Here is a 25,655-nt window from a genome sequence, read left to right as displayed (position 1 = left end):
CAAAAACATATTTCCAATTACATCTTATTATAAAGTGGTAGAGGACAGGGCACTTGTTTCGGTTTCGCCATTCCTATGGCGTGCACAAAATTATCGAATACTGTATAAAGAATACAAGAACTCAATAAACGTATGTAATCTGCTAAAGAAAGATTGGAGCTTGTTCCACTACTACACAACTTACTAGTACACGTGGATTTGAAACGCCATCTGAGAACGAGTTATGCCATCTCAGCTCTTAAAGTATATATGATCATTTAATATCCATTGTAATTACTAACTCTATAATATAGAATTATTTTTAAGGGCTTTAGAAATTTATAGAAGTTTTGTTTTGGAATATTACTGTGCGTACGCAATATAATCGGATAATAGAATGAACCGTGCATCTTGATCGATTTATCGACAGAAACGAGCATAACATACGTTTAGTCATTATCTAGAAATTATAAACTTAGTATCAACACCAGGAACAGTGACCAGCTTTGTCCGGGAATAAGCTACTTGTGACTTTTCTTTTTCTAATATCAAATTTAGAAACCGAGTCCAAAAACTACTCTATAAAACACTTTAGCGCCATCTTTAGGAAAACATTAAAAAAATAACACAAGAAAACTCTTTTGCATGCTACGAGGTCTGCAATTGCCTATGGGCAAATAGTGTTGGGCAGCCATTAATAACGTGTAAAACTTTTATAATTCATAAGAAAGGTGTCTACTATAACTTTTTTAACCAAAAAAAAAAACAAATAAATCCTTAATTAATGAAATCGTTGATCTTATATATGCTTTTAATTGTTTACTAAATCACACCCTATAATTACACAAAACATCAAATGATTTTATCCCTTCTTATTCTGTACACCGCACTTGCAGTTTGACTATTTTTAAACTTCATCTTCCCACTCTTTTGTTCCTTACTCATTTCACTCTTCATCTCTGTCACACTCGTGTCCACCTCTTTATCAGTCTTGACGAATTTTTGCATTTTCGATCGTATGCCTTCCACCGAAGGCTCGTTATCGTTATCACTGAATAAGTCTTTCATGGATACTAACCTATGAGAATTCCCTACGCGCAATAACTTCTTCAAACCTCTAGAGGACTTCTTCTCTATGAGTCCTAGAATGCCCCAGTCGTCCGATTTCTTGCCGTCGAGGCAGGACTCCAGGTGCCAGGCTGCGTTCCTCACTTCCAGCCGTAACCTCTCGCACTCCTCGTAGCTGACGTTCCTGCTAACGTTCAACGACTGCTCCAAGGGATTTACTATGTACAGAGGGAGGGAGTTAGGCTTTCTGATAGGTTTGCCCTCGTTGATCGAAATGGCTTTCTCCTGGAAGTCGAATTGTGAGTAGAATTCAAAGAATTTGAACAGTAATGTCTGCAGATCGTCGTCGTTCTGTTCGTACGAATCTGCGGGCAGTTTGTTCAGATCGCGTAGGAACGTGCAGTTGACGTTCTCCTCGGCTATTCGAATGTCTTCTTTCCCTGTAATCATATAAAAATAAATCATATACGATTTGTTTTACAAACTATTTGTAATATTTTAAGTATAGTCACTTTTTGGGAGAAAGACAATAATTTTCTATGTACATAGTTTCATTCCGATACCGCTAGGTAGCGGTACTTTAATTATTAATGTTTCTTAATCGCGCATATAAGATTTTTCTTACTATCTCTGAGAAGGCTAACAACAAACAATCAGTAAAACTGATCATATTATATATATCTCAATGCTGAGCAAAAGGTTCTTCTTAGAATTTATAACATACTCCATGGAGCAGACCAAGTGCAATTTAGGAGATACATGTGTCTGAATTTTAACTGACAGGCAGACTTTCTCATAGTGTTTCCCTTCATTGATGAAAAACAGATTAAATTAAATTAAGCAAGTGAAAACTCACTGGGATTTCGCAGGATTTCTGTTTATGATAAATGATTAAGTAGTGGATCACACTACACTGCGTTCTCAACAACGCTCATTTATATGATTACATAGCGAGGCAAAACATTGCTGACTTATCTTTTTATAATATTTTATTTTAATAAAATTTATACTTTCGTTTTTTTTTACACTATCTAAATAGTCGCTATTAAACAAAATACGAAGGTTTTTATCAAATCAAATCAAAACACTCTTTATTGTACACCAGTAAACATAAAGTTGAATCACATTTAAGAAAGATGCACAAGAGGCGGCCTTATCGCTAAACAGCGATCTCTTCCAGGCAACCTTAGGGTAGAGGAAAGAAACAGATATAGAAAGAGGTAGGGGTGTATAAGGCAGATATAAATATAATATATGAATACATTACAGTGTATGAATACATTACAGTTAATCTAATATACCAAGATATTTCATTTCAAGTCAGTATAAGATTCACCCACCCGCCTCACTGACGAGCCGGTTCAGCGAGGGCAGCAGGCCGGTGCGCTGCAGGAAAAACAGCACCATGAGCGTCAGCGGGAAGTTGGTGAGCCAGCGGCCCGGGTGCGGCTGCGTGAGGCCGGTGGCCGCCGCCCAGCGCCGCACCAGCACCGCCAGCGCCCGCGCGCGCGCGCACAGCTCGCCCAGCTGCCACAGCAGCTCCGACATGTGCACGGCGGCCGAGTTGTTGTAGCACAGGTCGCAGTGCAGGCCCGCGTACTCGTGCGCGTACTTCACGATGGGCACGCGCGCGTTGAGGATGCGCGTGAGGCGCGCCACGCCCGCCACGCGCAGCTCCAGCAGCGCGCCCGCCAGCTCCAGCTGCCGCGCGCTGCGCTTCTCCTGGAACACCAGGCGCCGCGACGCCGCGCCCTGCCGCCGCCGCGTGAGTCGGGGTCATCGAGAGAGGAATCGTGAATTGAACTCGGGAGCCTTACCATTTCCTCCGTTATTGAGTTCATCAGGACGAGGTCCAGATCGCAGCCCATCCTTCCGAAGCCATTGACAGAGGAACCGAAGGGCTGAATCTTGACATTTGTATAGAGGCTGTTGAATATCATCTCCAACTGTAATCGAGTTAAAATTATAAATTCGTATTCACATTCCAAAAAAAATTCTAATTAAATGTCAAAAGCAATCAGAAATATCACAGACTTTTAAATGTTCATCTTAGAGTTTCCATTTAATTTAAAGCTACCTCAACAGGAGACAAATATGAGTATACCTTAAAATCTTTCAAACAAGCAATTTATTTTAACGGCAATTCAATCTTGCTTTCAACCATACCCACTTTTATTTAGTTTTAGTTTTACTGTAAAACTACTGTTAAATATTTTTATCTACACTACATGACATAGAAGACCTTAATCAATTGTTATTTTCTTTATTGTACGCAATGCAAATGAGTTAATATTGTATACTTGTATCCTCAAACTATCCTCCTGTACAAAATTAATATAAATAGAGTATTAGTGATTACTAACATTGTATAAATGTACACTATTGTACAATAAATATCTTATATGGGTAAATTTGGCACCAATATAATGTCTAGAGCCATCGTTAGGCACTTATACCAACATTACAAAACAAAACTGCATTATGCCACCTATAAATGTAGTACACTACCTGTCTTGCAACAATATATCGGAGTCTTATGCTCAAGTCATTTAATGTTGTCTTTTCATATAGTAACTGTATTTGATCTGATACAGTTTCACAATTTAATATATCTTCCAATAACACATCCTCATTACAAATCTCAGTTCCATTCTTTACAGCGAGCTTTTTCCCAGTGGCTGCAAATTTTTCTTTATTACCCACAGCAGCTCTGAACCAAAGAAAAGGTGATTGCACTGATATAACATCATGGTCTTTGTTATGGGAACTACAAGATTTTAACACATCTTTAAGATTGTCTTCTGAGGCAAATTCAATAACCATAAAATGCTGAAATTGAAATAATTTAATATTATTTACATGTACACTAAGCCAATCAAAATAATAATAGAATAAAAATAAATAATTTGCTTAACTAATATAAAAAGATTCCAATTCAGTAGCGGATTCAGAAAATAAAATAAAATGTTTTTAGCTTTTTTAGTGGTTTATTTGCTGAACCTTATCCTCAGCGGGGTCAAGTCCAGAAGACAATCCTGGATCCGCCACTGATACAATCCAAGTAAGGTCTTCGTTACGTATAAAGATGCAAGCTACCTCTCCTCCGGAATTTTTGTAATGATGAATGTCTTTTATTGACGCATATTTAGAGCAGTAGCCGTAGAGTTCATTGAAGGATGAATCGGAATTAACCTGAACGACAACACTACGCATTGCTTCCGCTCTTCTTTGAGCGACTACTTCATCAAATGTTATAAACTTTTTAGGAACATCTGAAAGTTAAACATAACCTATAAATTTTGTTTGTGATATGATTGTATAATTACTTACAAGGTTAAATTACCGGAGTTTTTTCTAAGGAATACATATTTACAAAATGTATTATTAAACGGTTTTCTAAAAATACATTTACTTGTCTGTAATAACACAGACATTTTTTAAACAAATAAAATATTACAATCCTGAAGAGCTAAACATGTCATTTGTCATTTTGACAATCTCAGTCGTTCTCGTTACTGACAAGTAACAAATACCACTTCCTATCTTTAATAAAGTAGTATTCAAAAATAATTTATATGCAGTCAAAATGTATCATAATACTAATAATTTTTACAGTCTTTTATTTATAGATTCGAGTATAGCATTTAACGTTAACGGTGAATTTATTAATGGGGTAACTCAATTTATCCATTCTATTTGAAACTACTACTCTTGTTACCTAATTTGTAAAATACTAATAATAAAAATGATTGTATTTTATTATTTGCTAATCTTTGTAAAATGATAGCCATTAATATATACTTTATTTCATTTTTAAATATATTTTAACAGCTAAACGAAAAGAAACGAACACCTAGGTTAGGATTTAGGAAGCAAAAACCAAACGTTAAACGTAACTTAATAGAATAAACCAGGGGCCGGGGTCTCGAATAAAGTATGTATTTATAGTTCCAGCTTTTAATTAAATGGTTTTATGAATTAATAACACTTGTTAAGTTTTCACATTATCAAAATGGGCACACGATTATTGAGTAAAGTCATTGTTCCAATATTTTTTAACACAAGAAAATTACCTAACCTTACAAGAGAGAGCAAAATAGTTGTTTACACGGGGACAAATTGCACAATTACAAGAAACTATGCTAAAGGAAAGGATAGAGGAAAAGACAAGAAAGATAAAAGTAAAATTGAGATAAATCCTACGATGATGTCAGAATTAGTATCTGTTGATAAATTAAAAGGTAGATGTCAAAATGCTATTGAGAAAATGAAGGAGGATTTTGCAAAAAACCTTTCTCTGAGGTCAACGACAGGAGCCATAGATACATTGCCAATTAAGTATGATGGTAAAGACTATGAACTTCAAGAATTAGCTCAAATAGTTAGGAAAAACCCTAAAACTCTTGTTATAAACTTTTCATCATTTCCTCAAGTTATACCGGACGTTTTAAAAGCAATACACAACTCTGGACTTAATTTGAATCCACAACAGGATGGAACAACATTGTATGTGCCTGTTCCTAAAGTGACGAAGGAACATAGAGAAGTCCTAGCAAAAAGTGCTAAAGGTCTGTACATTAAATGTAGAGATGCTGTTAAGGACATTCAAAATGACTATATCAAGAAGAACAAAAAACAAACCACTGTATCTGAAGACTTAATTTTCAGTGTAAATAAGCAAATAACGGCACTGTGTGATGAATACCTTATTGAAGCAAAAAAAATTTATGAAACAAAACATAATGAATTGCTTGGCAAATAAATATGTTTGTTTGTGTCAGATTGTATATATTTAAGGTTTTTTAAAGATCATATGTAGATAAATAGTTTTTTTTCTATCTTTATTAAAGTTAAAATTGCTTATAATAAATAAAACTACTAAGCGTTAAAATTGTTACAAAATATTTTATTTAAAAATAAATAAGTTACAAAACAATAATGGTAGTATTTGTAAATTCTACGAAGAGGATACTGAAAGAAGAATTCCTTTCTGTAGATTCATGTTTAATGAGGATTTATAAATTTTTTAAGTTGCATTTTTGACTTATTTTGAAAAAATCTAAAAAACGTTATAACTCAAAAATGGTTCACTTTTGCATCATGCATATGGGGGTTAAAATTATCGCAAATAGTCACCCCTATCACCTCCTAATGGGAATACGTTGAATTACCAATAACCCTGTATATTAGTATAATATAGATATTTTATTCAATTAAATAAATATGTAAATTGTCCTAAGGTACCAAGTAAAACTAATTTCTTTGTCTGGTCATGCATGAGGCATGTATTTAAAAGAAATTGTTTTTCCTTTATGGAAGAGCCATTTGGTTAGAAAGTGTGTTATACACTCAAGAAAATGTATTTGGCAGACTTTCAGCCACTGCCTGTTTTAACCCTCATTAGTAATGATTTTGATAAACTAAATGTGATATTTTTTGAATAAACTGGGAGATTGAGGAATTGTCAGTACTGTTGCTACGGTACTGACAATTCTTCAATAATAATGGATGTCAATGGTGTCCTGACAACGGCTTCGGAATAAGATGTAACTATTTTCTATTAAGAAAGAAAATCACAAAACATACTTAGAGTAAATTAAATTATGTCAGTTAGCAGCTGTTTCAAATATATACTCAAACCTTTTCTATTTTTATTTTAATATTTATACTCCAGACAAGTTAAGGTATACAGATTTATAGAACGTGGTTTGAAGCCAATGCTTCAAATTTTAAATTTGACTTTCTCCTTTAAGTATATATTACAGTATATTACGCAATGCCGTCTCAGATCGATCGTCAAGGCTCTTCAAGTTCAAATGTGTCCCGGTGCGGACCGGATAACCAATAAAGCCGTTAAGCGCTTCCCGCAACTCATCGCACTGCTAGTGCTAATATTTAATGCCCTTCTGGCAGATTACTCCTTTCCTGACCAATGGAAAGAAGCTATAGTAATAGGAATCCCAAAACCAGGGAAACCTAGGAATCAGCCCACGAGCTATCGATCCATCAGCTTACTGAGCACTCTCGGAAAGGTATACGAGAGAATTATATTAGCTAGGATTAAGACCATCGTACAGGCCAAACAAATTATGGTAAACGAACAGTTCGGTTTCAGAGCCGGATACTCGTGCGTCAATCAGGTCCACCGCGTAACGGAAGACATATTAAAAGGTTTCGCCGTCGGTAAAGCCACCACCACAGGGGCCCTATTCATCCACGTAGCGAAAGCATTCGACAAAGTCTGGCACAATGATTTATTATATAAACTACACTTGCTAGGGTTGCCAGACAGACTCGTTCTCATCATACGGGACTACTTGATGAATCGCACCTTCCGCTACCGAGTCGAAGGTACCCTGTCCTCGTCACGCCCCATCAGGGCTGGAGTCCCTCAGGGCTTCGCGCTATCCCCGATTCTGTACTGTCTCTTCACCAATGACATACCGAACGTCACACAAAAGGTTAACCTAGCCTTATTCGCGGACGACACCGCATTATATTCAACATCGACCTGAACAGAGGTAATCACAAAACGACTCCAATCCGCAGCCAACGCACTAGGCGACTGGTTTAGGAAATGGAGAATCGAGGAAGTCAAATATCTAGGAGTCACCCTAGACAGAAAATTAAATTTCTACTCCCACATAACTAGAGTCCGCAACAGAGCAGCGTTCGTACTAGAAAGACTGTATGTGATGTTATGCGGGCGGAGTAAAATGTCCCTTAGAAATAAGACGACATCATACAAAGACACTATACAAAGCCTGCATTCGTCCCATCATGACTTATGCGAGCCCTGTCTTTGCCCACATCAAAGCGTCCCAAATTTACAAACTACAAGTAATTCAAAATCGATTCCTTCGTATCGCCACGGACTCCCCGTGGTACATCCGTAATGTCGACCTTCACAAAGACTTCGACAAAGACTTCGACATTACATCGCGAAACATCTCAAAATACTTTCCACGGCGTATTTCGAGAGAGCAAAACAACACAGCAATCCGTTGATAGCACGAGCTTGCTAATACACCTCCATCAGAGGTAATCTACCTAACAGACTCAGACAACCTATGCACGTCCTGAACGACAATGACGATAGCTTCACTATCGCAAACGCGCCATTAGTAGGGAATAAAAACACACTACACACCTCACACGCACAGCGTTTCCGCCGGCGGAAACGAGGACCCAGATTAGTGACGTCACGGAGGAGGCCGTGACGTCAGTAGATTCTATCAGTGTTAAATTTCAAGTGTTCACACCCCACCGACTACATTCTGAGCCGAGGTGCGATCTCATAGGAGACACCCTCAGGACGAATGTCACTCTCGAGCCCAAAAGGGTTCACCTTACGGCAGAGTTTTAACACTCACCCCAACGTTCGGTGACGCTGTAAAGGCCAGTAGGGCCAACAGCACTACTTCAAACATGATACAAAAAAAAACGCAATGCCGTCAAATACAATTTGAATTTAGGCTGTATAAATTTGAGTTATGCTTACACAGAATAGCTTTTATAAAACCACAATGTCACTTTTGATTACTGTTGTCAAAATTTAATATGTCATAAGTCATAACAATAAGAACGCGCTGGGTTCAATTAGTTTGTTATTGTAACATATTTTTATACTATATGAGATTTTGCCAAATAAAATGGATGGGTCTAATAATAAACGTAGTAAAACTTACGGTAGAGTAATGCCACGAGTATATAATGTCGTCGGACACCAGTCGCGTCCAAATTTAAAAACGAATTCGAATGTTACGCGCCACGAAAACTCATCTTCTCTGCTTGATGGCGCGAAACCAAGTTCTTCAAATTTTTGTTCGGGTTCTTATAGGGAATTACCTTTTGTTCTACAGGATTATGAACCTGAGACGCCTCCTAATAAACCACGCAGGTTAAAATATGTCGCGAAACCAAAAAAAACATTAAAATCATTAGATACAGCTAAATCACCTATCATGAATAAAAAGTTACGCCAGATTAGTGATAAAGTGCCTTGCATAAGTGTTCGGAACTCAGCTCCATGTGTAACGCAACCTGACCCAGTCAGCTGGTCAGATTATCACGTTCGTCAGTGTTATTCCAGCAGGTCACATACAAGACTAAAAGATATCAAGGTAAGTTCATGGAAATGTATATTTTCATCCAATTTATTAACTGGCATATTTTACGCTATTAACTAGTTTCCACCCGCTAGCTATGCCCGCGTGTGAGTGAGGTGTGCAGGTGTTATTACATTTTTCCTAAATCTCTGTACTTAATTTCATTCAGATCCTTTTAGCTTAGAAAGAGTAGAGTATAAACATGCGCGATATATAATTTTAAATTAGATATTTAAAGAAATATGCCTATCCTTATTTGGTTCTCTTTGTATATTATACCATTATTAGTAGGACAGATACCTAAATGAATGGTAGTAAATGATAAACGTCCAAGTAAAAGAGAAATGGGTAATGTAACAAATCCCCGCCATTATTTTAATTTTCAATGTTCGACCACTAATTTTTCATCTTGAAATACTGCACCACTAAATCACAATTTAATTTTGATTTATAAAATAAATAATTACATATTTACATTTATATGTCACCTTGAAATATATTTTCCATAACATTACATTGATTTTACAGGATGAAATAGAAGCATTTCAAGAAGATCAGAAATTAAAGCAGTTTCGCAGCAACCTCTACAAGAAATGTGGTGTTGTTTTAGATGATGCAAGTGCGGTGGCTGAAGACAAGGCTGTCCAGGTTGAAGAGCCGGGTAATGCATATATGTATTTTTAAGTTCATTATATAATTCTTAATGTAAAGCTTTATTATAAAATATAAATATAAGAGTCGTATAAAAATAATTGTAGAGTTGATAGCAAGGAAACACATAGGCTTCTGTTTTCAAAGAATAAAGGGATAAGTATTTAGATAGCTTAATTATACATCTTGCTAAAATGTTTAATTAGAATTAAAATTACCAATTTGTTACAAAAGGACGTATGAGTTCCTTAGATATTAATTTCCTAAATCTAAGTAAATATTAGACCAAATTTATATTAATGGTCTTTTCGCAATCAAACAGCACTGTGATACTGCTATTTGTACCTGTGAGCTATTTTCCAAAACAAACTGGAAGCTCGAATTGGAACTCGGTCGAGATATGCCAGAAAGTATTTATAATATAATGCATTTATATTCAAATAATAATTATTATAAAATAAGTGCATCAAAGTATTGCCGTAATTGATATTTGAAAATTTAACGATTTATTCATACTGTGAAGTTAATAAAGTGCCCTCTATGATAAAATAATCAATTTAGAATGATTGCTGTTTTAGTATTCGCAGAGCTTAATAGGTGGCGCTGGTAATAACTTAATAGATTTTCTTTTATTTTAATTATTTGTGTACTAACAATAACTTACCTGAAAACATTAATATATTAAAAAAGTTAGTTAAAACATTTAAATGGCTAAATGTAGTGATTAACTATAAGTAAACACATGAATATAATACTACAACATCCATCAGTTCCCATCACGAAGGACTGGCTAGTAGAAGGAATTATTTCAGAACAAAATTATATGTAATGATTTTTTTATTTATTTTGCATTAGTCGCACTGTCATTGTCATACAATAGCAATTATTATTGAATAATTCCACAGAGGTAGCATAAACAGTTTTTCCTTGCATTATAGTAGAACATTTTTTATGCTGTTCTGGTCCAATTTTTATAATTATTTTTTACAGAACATGAGAAACATACAATGAGATTTGATTTATTTATTATGAAAGAAAGTATGTAAATTTTCCATTCAACTGTTATATGTTGCACTATTTTGAATACATATTCATCGGCCGAAATAGCTCAGTTGGGAGAGCGTTAGACTGAAGATCTAAAGGTCCCTGGTTCGATCCCGGGTTTCGGCAAATCTTTTATATCAAATTTATGAATTTTTGAGTATTATTTTTTTTATATTTAAATAGTAACGGCTCGTTTCTTAGTTCACTCTAAGTGAATTGAATTTGTTACACACGTATTTATATTATATGAAGAAATACTTGTGCATATAATTGGCTTCCAGCTATTTGTAATTTATTTTATTCTCTTACAGATAATGCATTGAGAGATATAAGGTATGTGGATATTATTATTAACTATGAATTTTAATTAAAGATTAAGCATAGTAAAATGTTAAAAAAACAATTTTAATGACTTTTAAGAATTGATTATTAATTATAAAACGTTGTAATAATTCCTGGAATTAATATAATTGGTCGTAAACAAATAATAATTATAATTGTTACTAACTTGTATATTATTTTAAGTTTCATATTAAACATAGTCCGCTGTTTAATATGAACGACTATTTGGCGATGTCTTTCATCGCCTCTTTAGCTCAGTGGTAGAGCACTGGTCTCGTAAACCAGGGGTCGTGAGTTCAATCCTCACAGGAGGCATCATATATATTTTATCATTAAATTCGTTTTCCTTCGTTATATAATAAACATTTATATATTTTCTGTAATTAGGATAATTGTTACATAAAAATGTTTTTTTTTTTTTTTACTTTTATTATTGATTGATTGAAATCGTTACGAATTGGGAATATTATTATATTTTTCATATTCGTGTATATTTCTTTACTGTGTTCAGGTGGTTATTCCTACATGTTTTAAAACATACAAGATCTACATATTAATACACCCAAAATTAACATTATTTGTAGATAAAGGAGAAAACTTAAATCAATGTTGTCCATTTTATTTTGTCCTTTGTCATACATGATACCACAAATCGTTAGGATTCTTCAATAATAATGATAGTTTACATTCAATACATTCAAAACGTTTTTCCAGATATATAATTGCAGAACATGGTTCTAGATTCGAATACTTACTGTGCCGGGAAAAAAAAATTGAGTTTTTATGTCAAGGAATTCTCAATAGCAGCTCAGTGATTAAGTTAGCAGTGTTGCTGCTGAACTTCGGAAAACACGTATATGTTCCTGCGTTTAATCTCTCACTGGTTCGGGCTATCGTCGTATATATACCTGTGTACTAAAATATCACCGGAGTTGGCTAGTATTTGCAATTTATTCATTTCGTTTTATTTAATATCTATACTCCAAAATTCAAATTTACGACTGCGGTACGTCATAAATGAAACCTCTTAAACGTCAATTTCAATGAATTATTGTAAAATTGTCCTTATTTTTAAATCACGAGTTATTACCATCGCCTGTGCGCTGGGCTGACGGCTGTCGGCTGTCGGCTACCATACCCTGCGTACAGTCCCGTTATCGCGCCGCTACTTCCCACGCCCGATCCTGTGTGTTTACTCAGGTTCAGGTTAAACGACCGGGTGCAAGTTTGTTTTGTGGATGTTTTACTTATTATTACAAGGAGCTATGTGGCAAGATTGTGGGTTTCTTTGTTCCTGTTTGTTATTGATAACATTTTCGTGTAACGCTAAAAATAAAGTGACTAATATAGGTAATACAACTATAATATTATAGTAACTATTACAACTTCGCGCAGGTAAAGGATCTTTAGATGCTGTAAGCATTAGCTGGTCGACCTTTTCAACCGCGCCAATGCTTAAAGGCATAGTACAACCTCAAATTATAAAACAAAATCACACACACACACACACACAAACATACGCAGCCAGCGCGCCATCAACCTTGCAAAATAAGATGTTACATCCCTTGTGTCTGTAGTTACACGACTTTCAAGCCGTAATAAAACACAATAACACAAAGTATTTTCTGTTTGCCAGTAGAATATGTGATGAATGCACTTAACCAGGCGAGCTTAAGGGTCTACATATACCTAGACAACTTTTAGATTGAAGAACAAACATAAAAAACAATCTCGGCTTTTCTCTCTATAACATGCATGTATATGTAAACCTTAATCCTGAATCACTCTGTTTATTGACGAAAACCGCATTCAGATCCGTTGCGTAATTTAAAAGATAAGCTTATAAGCGGCGCGAAGCGACATCGCTTTATACTATGTAGAGATAATTTGTCATATTAGTTTGATATTTGTTACAAGATATCGGTATTAAAATGAGTATACGACTTCGGGCGTGATGAGTAACATTTCAGGAAATTGTAGACCAACGTTTCCTAATGAAATATAAGTTTCAATATTTCTAAAGGGAATGTGTTCTGGTGCAAAGACCCCTCCACTGCCACTCCATTTTTAATTATCTATACTTCTATACCAATGTTATAAATGCGAATGTAACTCTGCCTGTCCCTTGCTCTTTCGCCACCAAATAACTGAATCGATTAAGATGACATTTGGTATGAAGCAAACTAGAACTTCAAGAAAGGACTTAGACTATTTTTATGCCTAACACCTGACTCTTATAACGCGAGCGAAGCTTTGGACGACAACTAGTTTCGGATAAATAATTAGAGTCAAATATTTTAAAGACAAAATGGTCCAGTGTAGATCCAACCAACCCGCAACGAAGGATTGTGATGGCTTGGCCTTAAATCCTTCTCCTTGAACTACGCCTTTATACGTATGTAAAAAGGCTTTGAAAAAGCTACGAGGTCGTGGGTGGCTAAATGATTTGAAACATAAATAAGTTAATTAGCAACAGACGTGGGCGTCATTGCCAGTTGCTATTAATTTGATACGTGCATGTAGAGACTATAAATATTAAGTACGTGACCGAAATGTCTAACTTTCAATGTTAATCGTTCATCGCTATTGCATTACACATTGACAGGTGTGACGTCACATCCGTTTCCGTGCGCCCGCGCCTGGCACGTCTCCAAGCTATTCCTGACCGATATCCGACGTTGCTGACGCCAGTTTTAATTAGACGCATCTAATTACTGTTCTGTTATTGCCAACGATATCTAATTGTATGAATTATTTTATCGTCATTTTTTAAATTATTGATTACATGATGTAAAGTTCAGAGTTTAGGAAATTAAAATCACCATTGTCACGCACGTCAATAGTCTACTTATGTAGTAATACTATATATTTAAATTAGGTCCGACTATCCTTCTTTTAGCTTTACATTCTCCTTATGGTGTGAGACCTATACTTTATTCCAAGAGACAACATTTGACATTGAATTAATGCGATATCATTCCAGATATTAAATAATTGGATTTTTTATTTGCATTTTGAATAAAGACGCAGCTACTCGTAGTATCGGCATTTTGGAACTAAAATTTAAGTGGATATTAGACCTTAAGTGGAATAGTGTCGTTTTATTAATAAAGATATATTATTCAAGATCTAGCCAGCATTTTATGTGTGTTCTATGGCGTGGGATCAAATACTTTCAACTTGTTTAACCATGTCGGGGCAATACACGTCTCGAGAACCTTTTACCATTTCTAAGCTGGGAAGGGTAAAAGTGCCTGAAATATTTGTTTTCTAGCACTACGAAATTCTATTCAAAACTACGAGTTTTTTACTATATGTCAAAGATATGCCATCATTCATCATTAACGATTATTTTTTTAAAGCCTTGTTTCTAAATTTTTGTTCTACGCTGCCTAATTGATGGGACTCTCCACTACTACTCCACTGGCCCTAAGGCCCTTTGTAGGTTACAAATGAACGAACCGAAGCTATCTGTTGCATCAGATCACCCACAATTATTATAAAGGCCAAAAAATAACTTTGGGTATCGCGTAGGTTTTGCACGTGCTTTTAGTTTTGGCTACGCTTGCTTGATAGGAAACTTAAGCGTAATGTAATTTGTTTTGTAAGAACTTCAGCTGCTCCGCGCGGCTTAAACCCGTTTAAGCGTTAGTACTGTTCCACTTTCGTGGATGGTAGTATGATGTTGTTACGTGTTATTAACATTTATATCAAATCAGAGAGGTATATGACTGTCTGTTTAACTGCCACAGATTATCACACACTGTGCAACAGGAAGCCTGGGTAGCGCGCGCTATTTTCTTTGACCAATGTACCATTATTGATTAAATCAAAAATAGCATGAATTTTCACGAGAGGATATAATGTTATTATTGTTTATTACCAAGGTGAGATGTCATATGCGACTACTGGAAGGCTCGTTTTTTATTGTAATAATGGCAAAGTATCATTAAGCTGAGCCTATTTTTTCCTATCGTTTGAATTAATGTATCTTGTAAACTTTATTAGCAATTGATTATGGACGAATTTCGACCGACGACCACCAGTACTAATAGATTTGTTAGTTTCCATTTTCAAAACGCATATTATTTTGCGAGTTCGGTGTTGTAAATACAATCAAGCCGCGTCCGATTCTGAGGTGCTATTCCAATAATAGTTTAGTAAACAAAAGGAAAACAACTGAAAATTGGCACGGTTCACATTTCTCTCGCAACCGTATAAGGGCAACGTCCCGGCACACGTACTACTGACGCAGATTTCTCAATGAAGCTAGCGTCATCTGCATTAGCCCTGCAGGCTGAGCGTCCATCGCTACTAGAGACGACTAATGATCACAGTATTAACATTGTCCAATGCGTCATTTATTTTTCGTTATCTCATAATATAAAATGAGCAATTCTTCTATTTATACGTTTATTTCGTGTATCTCGGTAACAGTTCTAACGATTTGGCTCAAGTTTTGTATTTGGATAAGGTATTGCTATTTAAGTTTAAGCCAGTAATTAGAAGGCGTCAATCTAAACCGATGATTTTTGTTTCGAACCCGGGCAAGCACCACCGATTTGAATTATGTGATTAAATTTTGTTTATGATTCATTTCGTGCTCGGCTGTGAAGTAATACATCGGGTACCTACATGTGATGGATAAGAGTGACACGTGTATTCACCAGCTCGTAAAGAAAAATCATGGTGGGGTAAGCCTCCAAACCTTCTCTTCAAAAAAGTGATGGAAGCCTTATCCCAAAAGGGGAACATTTACAGGCTGTTACTATACTTCAAATTAATTATTAGAGCGTAACTTAGTAGCTTATAACTCGATATGGTTCCAGGGCAGAACACTAAATTATCATGTTCCTAATTTGTGTGTATAAATCGTCTCCGAATCAACGCGTATTTATTTGAAATTTAGCCACATGTATATCCTCCAATTCGCAATGCTATGGTGGAATAAGCCCTTCTCCCAGCACTGAGACATTTGTGGATTATTTATTTTATTGCATATTTAAATGCTGCGACATTAAATATATAGAGGAAATAAATTACAGTGTACAGAACAAGTCGTAAATGGATCACCTGCTGGATAATTGTCCGTTGATATAGGCGTCGTAAAAGGCATCAGCCACATTTTTCAATGTGCTGCTAACCGTCCACGAGCTTAACATAAACTTAGGTGCTTGTATACTTCTAGTGTCTGTAATATAATACCATGCCTGTTGGTGTGAATTTAGATAAATGGGGATCGCTTATAAGACTGGCGAGGAACAATATTCTTGCATAAATAAATAAAGCATTTTTTTTTGTTTACGGTCCGTTCGATGATGATCTTCGTTTGTAAAACAAAATTCTTAGTTTACCTTACTAAATGTAAAACAACAGCGGTTTCAGTTAATTTTGGGCGAATAAATACTTAGCGCAACTGATAATACAGTTTTTTAGGCATTACTTTAGATTCAAATATATAAGGAATTCGCATTTGTCCCCCTTTGCAAGTAGACTCAGCTTCGTAACATATGCAATTAGAAAGGTTTGGTAGTAGCTGACATTGATACTGCTTGGTTATTATATTTCAGATATTTTTATACCGTTGTCCTATGATAAATTACTTTGGGCTAATGCTGCTGCATAGAAACTATATTCATTCATCAAAAAGAGGCGTTAGGGCTATTTACAATCTTAGAGATAATTACTTCCTTTGTATTTAAATAACATAATGTATCTCAAATGTTGGTTGATCCGGTTCTTCTTTGCTTTCTATATAGTGCTATAAAATGACGATGTAAAGTGCTTGTAAAAGCCTAGTCGAATGATTTATATTTTGATTTTTGATTATGGGATGTTTTTGACAAAGCTAGTACACTGACGGTGGCATCAAATTAATTTACCAAACTAACAAACATTGTAGAAACACGAGAAGTAAAGAAAAAAATATAACAGGTGTCCATCTTCGCAAAGTTAGTTCATCCTGCCTTTGACAAGGTGTTCTCCACTATAGTAAAGTTCCTTAAATACATTTAGCTTTGACAATTGCTAAATTTATATCACATGTTAAGGAAATTTTGATTAATAAGGCGTATTATTCAAAGGATTATAATCAGTTAGATGGTAAAATAGTTTTGTGATTTCCATCCGGGATAAGTAATAATTCAATTGTTGTATTTAATAATCTTTGTCACTGGTTATCGGAAAAGAGTAAATACTGAGTTTCTGGTCAGAATCTGAATTCCGAATCGGCGGTAACTTTAAACTTAATTGAATCCTGTAAAATGATTTAAATGGGCTCTCAAGAGCCTACTTGCGTAAAGATTATTTCGATTTGATTTGATGGACTATCGCCCTTTAAGTATGGGTTTTCTTGTGTTAGTATATTCTCTCTTTCATATAATAGGATAAAGAGAGAGTGACAAGATATAAATAATATTGGAACAGAAATATATTTAGTGGAATGAGTCAGTAATGCATTTGATCAAGAGCCAAAGTGTTTTGGTTTTTATGTTATTTATGCGGAGGTTATTGATTTATTGTTTGGCAGAGATAGTAAATATCTAGACTAAATTAATATCTTCACTCTGAGATATTTGCGTTGAAACATTTTATTTACCTTGGCTTGCAGCATTGTTCTTTTTTAATGTTCATTAGTACCGAATCGTGATGTGTTTGGTTTAATGGAAAATACTTTTTTTTTCGATGTATCATGCCAGTCACGATTTTTGTATAATTGCGAGCTATAACACAAAATGTAGGATAAAATATCTTCCTTAAAAAATACCTGTATGTTTCGGGTCTCATGGTGATCTCTTACATGGTTTACTACGAGTACATGTACATTTTTTGATTGAAGAAAAGGAGTAACTACTTACTTTCTTGCCGGTATTAGTAGCATAGTCTACATTCCGATCCGGTGGTAGTTTTTGTGTTCGGTTTTATCTTTAAATTAACCTCGTCAAATAACCGTAAAAAAGTTACTTATATAAGAGCTTTATGAACTTTGTGAACTTGAATAAAGTATATTTTTATTTAGTGTGTACGAAGTCTATTAACCTTAAATATAGCAACATTCATTTTTATTTTAAGATATTGTCCAGTATAAATTCCTAGATTTACTTGGTAGTAGGATTTTATTTTATTTTCATTAGGACAACCAACAGTAGATACAATATCACATCCAAAATAAAAAATAAAAAATTACATTTCAAAATTATCAAGGCAAAAGTTCTGCTACTTACAGGTAGTATCACCATGCATTATCATATTACACAATGTAATTATTGAAAATATGAATTAAACATAAGCATAATAATTAAAAATAAGATAAACCATATGATTACAATTGAATTGAGCACAAATGAAATTATTTATTTTTCGATTGAATTGAGGATTAATAGTGTAAGCGTTGAAACGTAGTTTTGCCCAAATTTACTTTGTGCAAACCCGTTTGGGTATGTACGACTCGTTCATCATATAATCTATCAGGCACAAGGGACCTGACATCTTAGCTTCCAATGTTGTGCATTGTGGAGGTGGTGCATTGGCGATGTTAGGAATGGTTAATATTACTTACAGTGTCTATGGTAATGACCACTTTTAATTAGATGGTCAATTTGCTCGTTCGCTCGCGCCACCTGCATTATATTATGTATCAATATTAAATCTTAATAACCAATTTATTTGTGAGAGTAATGTTAAATACAGTTGTATTTTTAAATGGCAATAGCGATACTAAGGTCAATTCCCATTCCCTACCTAAAATTAACAAAAAAATAAAGATTTTTTATATAATATTCAGCACTACGAGGAACAGGAAACCGGCTGAATTTATCATGCCAATTCTATTTTCGGTATGCGAGCCCTCGAAGCCCTTTAACATTCAACCCTTGAAACCTTTATTCAGAGTTCCGCAGAAAAATATATTGGAGACGTAAGAAAACTGCTCCGTTTTATTAATACCTACGTTGTAATAGAATAAAAAAATATATCTAAAAGATTGCAATTCATTTCTTGTTCAAATTTAACACGTAGCAATAAAAAAAAAATTAATCATCATGCCGTTAATAAGTTTGAATTGTACTGTAATAGCTAATCTTCAAATTAATACTAATTATACTTAACGGTACAAGTTTGTCTTGCATCACTCTGAATCGATCCAAACTACTTTCAATATCATAAATATTCATAAAACGATACTGAATATTCCAAGTGTTCTAACTCACCTCCCTCAGTTTTCTCCCGGGATATCGGTCACGTTCGTCGGTCACGTGCTCGACGAACTTCGCCAAATGTTCGCCAAAATTCAACGTGACCAGCCTACAGAGCACCTCACGTGCAGCCTTGTTTAGCAAAGTTTACCCTGAAGTTTTTACTCTTTTATTTAGACTTTTTACGATTTCTGTACAAGTTAATACGTTTGTTTTTGGTATTTATAACATAATAATTTGTTGGAAATCATTTATAATTTAAGATATACAAATTCATCCTTGACCTTGTGCCGTATGCACATTCCTTTGGGTAATTCACACGAATCCATCCATCCGTTTGGGACAATTATGTAAAATGTAATGTATACACTGTAATGTTGTAATGTTTATGTAAGCAGTCACTCTGACGTAAGCCATTAAACGGAAGTCATTAATTGTACGTTTAATTAATACTCCTCGTAGGCATAATCTTAAAAGTTTTGCCCGTTCGCATTTCACACATAAATCACTAACTATTAATTTAAGTACTCTAAAAATATAATGCCGATAAAGCCACTAAAACTACTTCCATGGGAAAACGATGAATAAGAAAATTACATGTCAATGCAGTCATTGCTTGAAAGTAGAATGTCTGATGCGTGTGTTGAAGCTACCGAGACATGCTCGAGCAAAGCCTTATCGCCAATGTCATTTATTGTTAATATCCTTTAAAATCGAAAAGGATAATCTTATATTCATACTTGGATACAATGGTAATCGGTCCGCGGTGAGCCGGTGCATATAAACAAATGGGTTCGTAATGTGACCACGTACGTGATCGCCGATAATGATACGCCGCACCCGATAGCAAGTGATACGATCACAGTGATGGAGCGAAGCGATGAAGAGATACATCGAATTTAAAACGATCAGCTTGTTTTTATAAGCTTTTATATAACTTTACAACGGGAACGGTGGCAGCTAAATGCTTTGGATGCTTTGCGGATGGGGGTGATATTTATGAAATTATACTTTATTGTACATACAAAAACTTATTATAAGTATAATAGTACGAGTAAAATAAAACAAATGGAAGTCTTCCAATCTTATTGAGCTGGATCGGCACGCTTTTGATACTAGACTCGTTGGTGACAATACAATCAGCCAAAAGTTTATTTAAACCGTTATTCTGAGAGACGATGACCTTATTAAAACTTAATGTTTATAATGCTTTATGTAGTCTAAATTACAAATTAACAGCAACATATACTCAACTTATTTTTTTGAAAAAATATATCTGTTCTTTATTATATAATACAAACAATTTCAACGACTGAGTAATTTTACGCATCAGATTGTAAATGTCATGTAGTTGTAATTGTAGAAGACATTGTTTGAACAAAATTGACAAAGACGGGAAATATGTGACTAAAGTGACTACATCTCAGAAGTAAACTTTTGGAACTATTATCTGAATTGAAAAAACAGAAAATACATTTTTATTTATGAAATAAAATATATTATAAAGAGCTATGGCGGCTATCATGGTATGGGCATGTTATGCGGAGGAATGAGGAACATATTGTGAGGGAGGTCTTGGAGCATGAATAGATGGATATAGAGGAAGGGAGCCAATAAAAAGATGGATGGATTGTGTGAAAGATGATAATGATAGGGAAGTATGGAAGAAGGAGACATGGTGCGCAGACCCCAAGTAAATTGGTATAGGGCAGGAGGATGATGATATTATAAAGAGCTCATTTAATTAGTAATAATAAATTAGGGGAGTGGAAATAAAGTTAAACTATAGATCCGATTGTGATGTAACTTTAGTGAGATATTCTGTCTAGGTTGTCCAAAGAAGTTTTTTTTTATTGTTTGTATTTCCTATATAAAACTTATTATATCCGTACGTAGCCGGGCAGGTTGTTATTTTGATGTGACATGAACTTTACTTGATTTACAGTGTTGGAAATCGTCCCGTTTTGGGTATCAGCCAAGTAAAACCCATATGTAAAATATTGTTAATTCTACCTCTACGGGGCGCGCATACGAACAGCTGTGTTGAATATTTAGAACTCTACCAATTACAACATTTAGTAAATCATTGTGGACGATGTCCTGTATCTTAGAATTCGATCTATGACGTATGACGACTACTGATCATTATTGTAATCTCGTTGATAAATAAAATAAAATAAATACTTGTATGACTGCAAACTCATACGCAAATGAAACACATAATCTGACTATTTGCTGTATTATTTTATAATATACGTGGACGGGTAAATGTGCCACTTGATGGTAAGTGGTCACGATCGCCCATATACATGGGGGCTGTAGGAAATATTAATAACTGGTAATTATATCGACGAAATTTAATAAACGTCCCATACGTAAGATACTAATTTTTACTTAAACACTTTTATAATATTGATTTCGTAGATCTTATCTAATAGAATCGAATGAGATGTTTCAGCTACAACCCAAAAAAAACTTACACTAAAAAAAGTCCCGCTACTGAGGTTTACTGTTAAAAAGAATAGTTTAAAATACTAAAAAACACGGTTTTAGCACGCACTAAAAATTACAAATGCAAACCCTTTCATTTAATATCCATATCATGGGGATGCATTTCAAATAGCCAATCCGCCATCTTGGATGTCCGCCATGTTGGATTTAATTCACGTGATTATTATTTTTTTCGTATTCCTGACAGGAAACTCTTTCATTTGATATCCATATCATGGGGTGGATTTGAAACAGCCAGTCCGCCATCTTGGGTAGGCCGCCATATTGGATTTGTAATGACGTTTCTTAGCTAGTCATGTATTGTCATCAGAACTCAGAGCGTGTGCAAAATTTCATCCTAATCGAAGACCGGGAAGTGGGTCAAATTAAGATTCCAAGATTTTCTTACATACATAGTAACTAGTGAAGCTAATATAAGCGTGTTAAAAAAAAGAGCTATATTGAGGTTATATTACAATTACTTTTATAATTTTTAGATCACCAATTTGTATGTGATGCAATTCCTTACAAATATATCCTTAAGACTCTTATTTTATACTGGATCTATGTATATACTTCACGCTTCTGATTTAATATAATTAAAGATTCTAGTGTTGATCCTATCAACGGATACGTAAGAAACTTGTGGCCACATCCACAAGTCGAATTCACTTCCGATACGATGATAATTGGCTTTTAGAAACCAACTCACGAACCCAATCTAGCCTAGAGTCGTTTTTATTTCTGCTGCGTATATAACATTTTGTAGAATTCAGTTAATCGTTTTTTAATTTTGTTTTACAGAAAGGAATAAAAAAACATCTAATCTTTACTAAACCTTTTATTAAATTTATATATAGATAAAACGACAAATCATAAAAAATAATGCTAGAATGTACGCACCAAATAAAAACTTCAACAATCTCCAATATCAATCGCATTGATTAGATCAACTGGAAAATATATACACCAATAGAAAAAACAAAAAAAAACAGAATCGGTTAATAAGGTAAACAGTTACAACTGACACACCTATGTATATACCTACGGGCGAATTGAGCACCTCGTCCATTTCCGAAGTCGGTTCAGTATTAATAATCTTTAGTACAATAGCATTACAATTATACAACAATAATTGTAATTTGAGTAAAATGTAATGTTACAATTACCACAAGTGTTAAAAGTTAAACTTTAGCTAAATTTATTTAATTAAGGCTAAAAATTCGCTTGCAAGAATGACCAAAAACACAGGGCGAAGTTAACTGAAGGCTCGTAAAAGAAAAATTCAAGACGTTATTGGCGCGAAAGTATTCAGGCAAATTACATGATTTATAACAGTTAAAATGATAAGCACATTGTGCGTTTTGTTTCGTATTACTGAGTAAGATACGATAATTGTGAAACTTTTCATCAAAAAGATGCAACTTAAGTTTTTAACGTCGGATATCCACTAGTACCTATAATATTTCATTTGCTGAAGTCGTAGTAGATTTTTGAAATCTCGTTGGAATGTGGGTTCTCAATTCGTAACAGCTCTGCGACATACATCGTAATTAAAAAGAATAACGACTGCCATATCGTCTGATTGAATCAATAAACGAAGCATTTGCGCCGCACGGCCGTCGCGCACGCGGTGCGGGCGCAGCCATTCAGTGTGGCGAATGCACAACGTGGAAGCGATCGGAATGCATGAACTTGTGACATAACTGTTCGTGACTGAAGGTGACTTTCCACATGACGTCTCACGGATACTCCGATTGTTTTGCACAAACACATTAGAAAGTTCTATTGATGGTGCCGACTTAAACGCCATCACTTTAATGTTCCCATACAAATGAGGCATAATGTGGTTTAATTAACATAATATTACATTTCGCCCACAGTTTTACCCTGATTGAAAACGTTTGATTCGTGTAATAAGGTTTAAAGTACCAGTATTGTCTAAAATGAGTTACAATTCTAAACAAACAAAATAAATCATTTTTACATTAATAATAAAATTATATTACATAAATACAATGATTACTAAAATTATTGTTACCGCATCAAAAATCAACAAATTATAATTATAAAGTCATAAAATAAAAATGCTTTTGAATCAAGTCACTTTGATAACATAAATAAATTCAAAGTACTCCATCGTCTATAGAGTCAGCAGACGGGAATATCTAAATGAAGTCCTTTGTAGCCTCTTTTTACGGCTGGCATCGCGCTTCAATCAGAATACGAAGAAAAAGTGATTACGGTGCAAATGAAATCGCAATAAAAGGCGCACTTCGATATCACGTTGCAGTGATGCAACAAACGATAACTCTGGAATGCAATTAAACGTGCGCCGTGACGAACCGCTTATCTGTAACCTTGGCAATGACATTGGCACCTTGGACTTGGAGAAATTACGATATGCCGGATGGAGCGTGACCGCGCCTTTTGTTAGGTATACTTAGAGAAATTGCAATTGGAAATATTTACCGTTTGATATATTATGCTTACATCAAATAATAAAGGTTAGACTAAGGAATATGTCAAGTGATTGCACAAAAGGTGTTCCAAAAGTTTTTGCAAGATATACGCTGATCTATCAAGGCCACTGTAACAAAATATGAATTTAACTACAGGAAGGAAACGTTCGTTTTTACGTGATCAATCATTTTAATTAAACCGACTTCGTCATGTCATGGAATGAGAGATCAACAAGACCACAGTGAGGTAGGTGTTTGATGACTAAGATGATTTCATATTTAAATATGACTTCCGAGAATAACATTAAAGACATAAGCTACAATTATTTTGTTGCACCAACATTAAGTATTACATCACTTCAGCAAATATCAGCTGAACATATACATGTACGTTCAGTTACAAAGTTAATACATAGGATATTGTATTATTTGACTTGTACTCTGTTTATTTGATTACGTAAGTAAACTCGATGTTGCTAATATACCACGTGATCTCCAGCAAATAATGTTGCTACTTGTTAATTTGTGGTTTGAATAAACTTAGCCACTCGACACGATTTCATGAATAAACGCATATTTTCACAGATACGTGTCAATTGATATGTGCACATAAACATTGTAAACATTGAATAGATTTTGAAGACACGCATTCTTAAAATAGACACAAATTGGACGCATCTTACCTCACTGCTTGTTCTTAAATTTCCTTCTGTTAATTTGATACAATGTTTGAGTAATTAATAATATGACTGCAAAACTACTGTCATATAATTGTAAAAATATCACAGTCCCTTATGTTATACAATATTAAACGAAACGCACAAAAGTCAAGTTACAGTTATTGCTTTCAACTAAAATACTAAAAAAAAAATGAGACATATAATCAATTAATAATAAAGAATATCAATATCATACAATTTTAATAATATAATTAGTGTCTAAATATTTATCATTATCAATCATTGGTGTAGACTACCCAAGTAGTCACTTTTAATTATATAATACATGACTTTTTGTTTTAATATTTCCATGAATGTAGCGTATCTAAGACTAATTTTGGTATCTAACTCGCATTTATGTCAAAACTGCTTCTAGTCCCTAGAAGCGGTCGCGGTAATGTTGAACATAGAAATTGAACTTTTATTGGTGATCTTTATTTGGAAAAAGTAAGTAACATTAAAGGCATAATTATGCCCTCCTACCCGATTTCTTCTCAAGGCAAGCCAACTCTGCAGACCATATTTATAGTGCACAAGTGTGTGCTCAATTTAGAGATCAAAGATCAGGCCCAAGACAAACGTTTTTACGTGCTTTCCGAG

General features: G+C 34.6%; 3 protein-coding genes and 2 non-coding genes across 5 annotated transcripts; 4 read left to right on the top strand and 1 right to left on the bottom strand.

The window, feature by feature from the left end:
* Positions 1-737: 737 nt before the first annotated feature.
* LOC113403654 (poly(A) RNA polymerase, mitochondrial-like) lies at positions 738-4,550 on the bottom strand. Its single transcript, XM_026644240.2, has 6 exons — positions 4,391-4,550; positions 4,144-4,319; positions 3,556-3,876; positions 2,865-2,993; positions 2,388-2,799; positions 738-1,487 (listed from the first exon to the last, which is right to left on the bottom strand). Exons 1-6 carry the CDS (start codon positions 4,479-4,481, stop codon positions 832-834), a joined length of 1,785 nt encoding a protein of 594 aa, XP_026500025.2. The 5' UTR covers positions 4,482-4,550; the 3' UTR covers positions 738-831.
* Positions 4,551-4,973: 423 nt separating this feature from the next.
* LOC113403655 (ribosome-recycling factor, mitochondrial) lies at positions 4,974-5,871 on the top strand. The gene has a single exon (XM_026644241.2). It carries the CDS (start codon positions 5,060-5,062, stop codon positions 5,807-5,809), a length of 750 nt encoding a protein of 249 aa, XP_026500026.2. The 5' UTR covers positions 4,974-5,059; the 3' UTR covers positions 5,810-5,871.
* Positions 5,872-8,618: 2,747 nt separating this feature from the next.
* LOC113403656 (uncharacterized) lies at positions 8,619-13,903 on the top strand. Its single transcript, XM_064217192.1, has 3 exons — positions 8,619-9,170; positions 9,684-9,829; positions 13,798-13,903. The coding sequence occupies exons 1-3, from the start codon at positions 8,700-8,702 to the stop codon at positions 13,901-13,903; spliced, it is 723 nt and encodes a 240-aa protein (XP_064073262.1). The 5' UTR covers positions 8,619-8,699.
* On the top strand, positions 10,904-10,976 carry Trnaf-gaa (transfer RNA phenylalanine (anticodon GAA)). The gene has a single exon. It is a non-coding gene; the product is annotated as a tRNA-Phe (tRNA).
* Positions 11,436-11,507, top strand: Trnat-cgu (transfer RNA threonine (anticodon CGU)). Its single transcript has one exon. It is a non-coding gene; the product is annotated as a tRNA-Thr (tRNA).
* Positions 13,904-25,655: the final 11,752 nt, after the last annotated feature.

This window comes from Vanessa tameamea, chromosome 15 (genome assembly GCF_037043105.1).
Source record: "Vanessa tameamea isolate UH-Manoa-2023 chromosome 15, ilVanTame1 primary haplotype, whole genome shotgun sequence".
Lineage (NCBI taxonomy): Eukaryota > Metazoa > Arthropoda > Insecta > Lepidoptera > Nymphalidae > Vanessa > Vanessa tameamea.
This window is presented reverse-complemented; position numbering and strand designations above follow the sequence as displayed.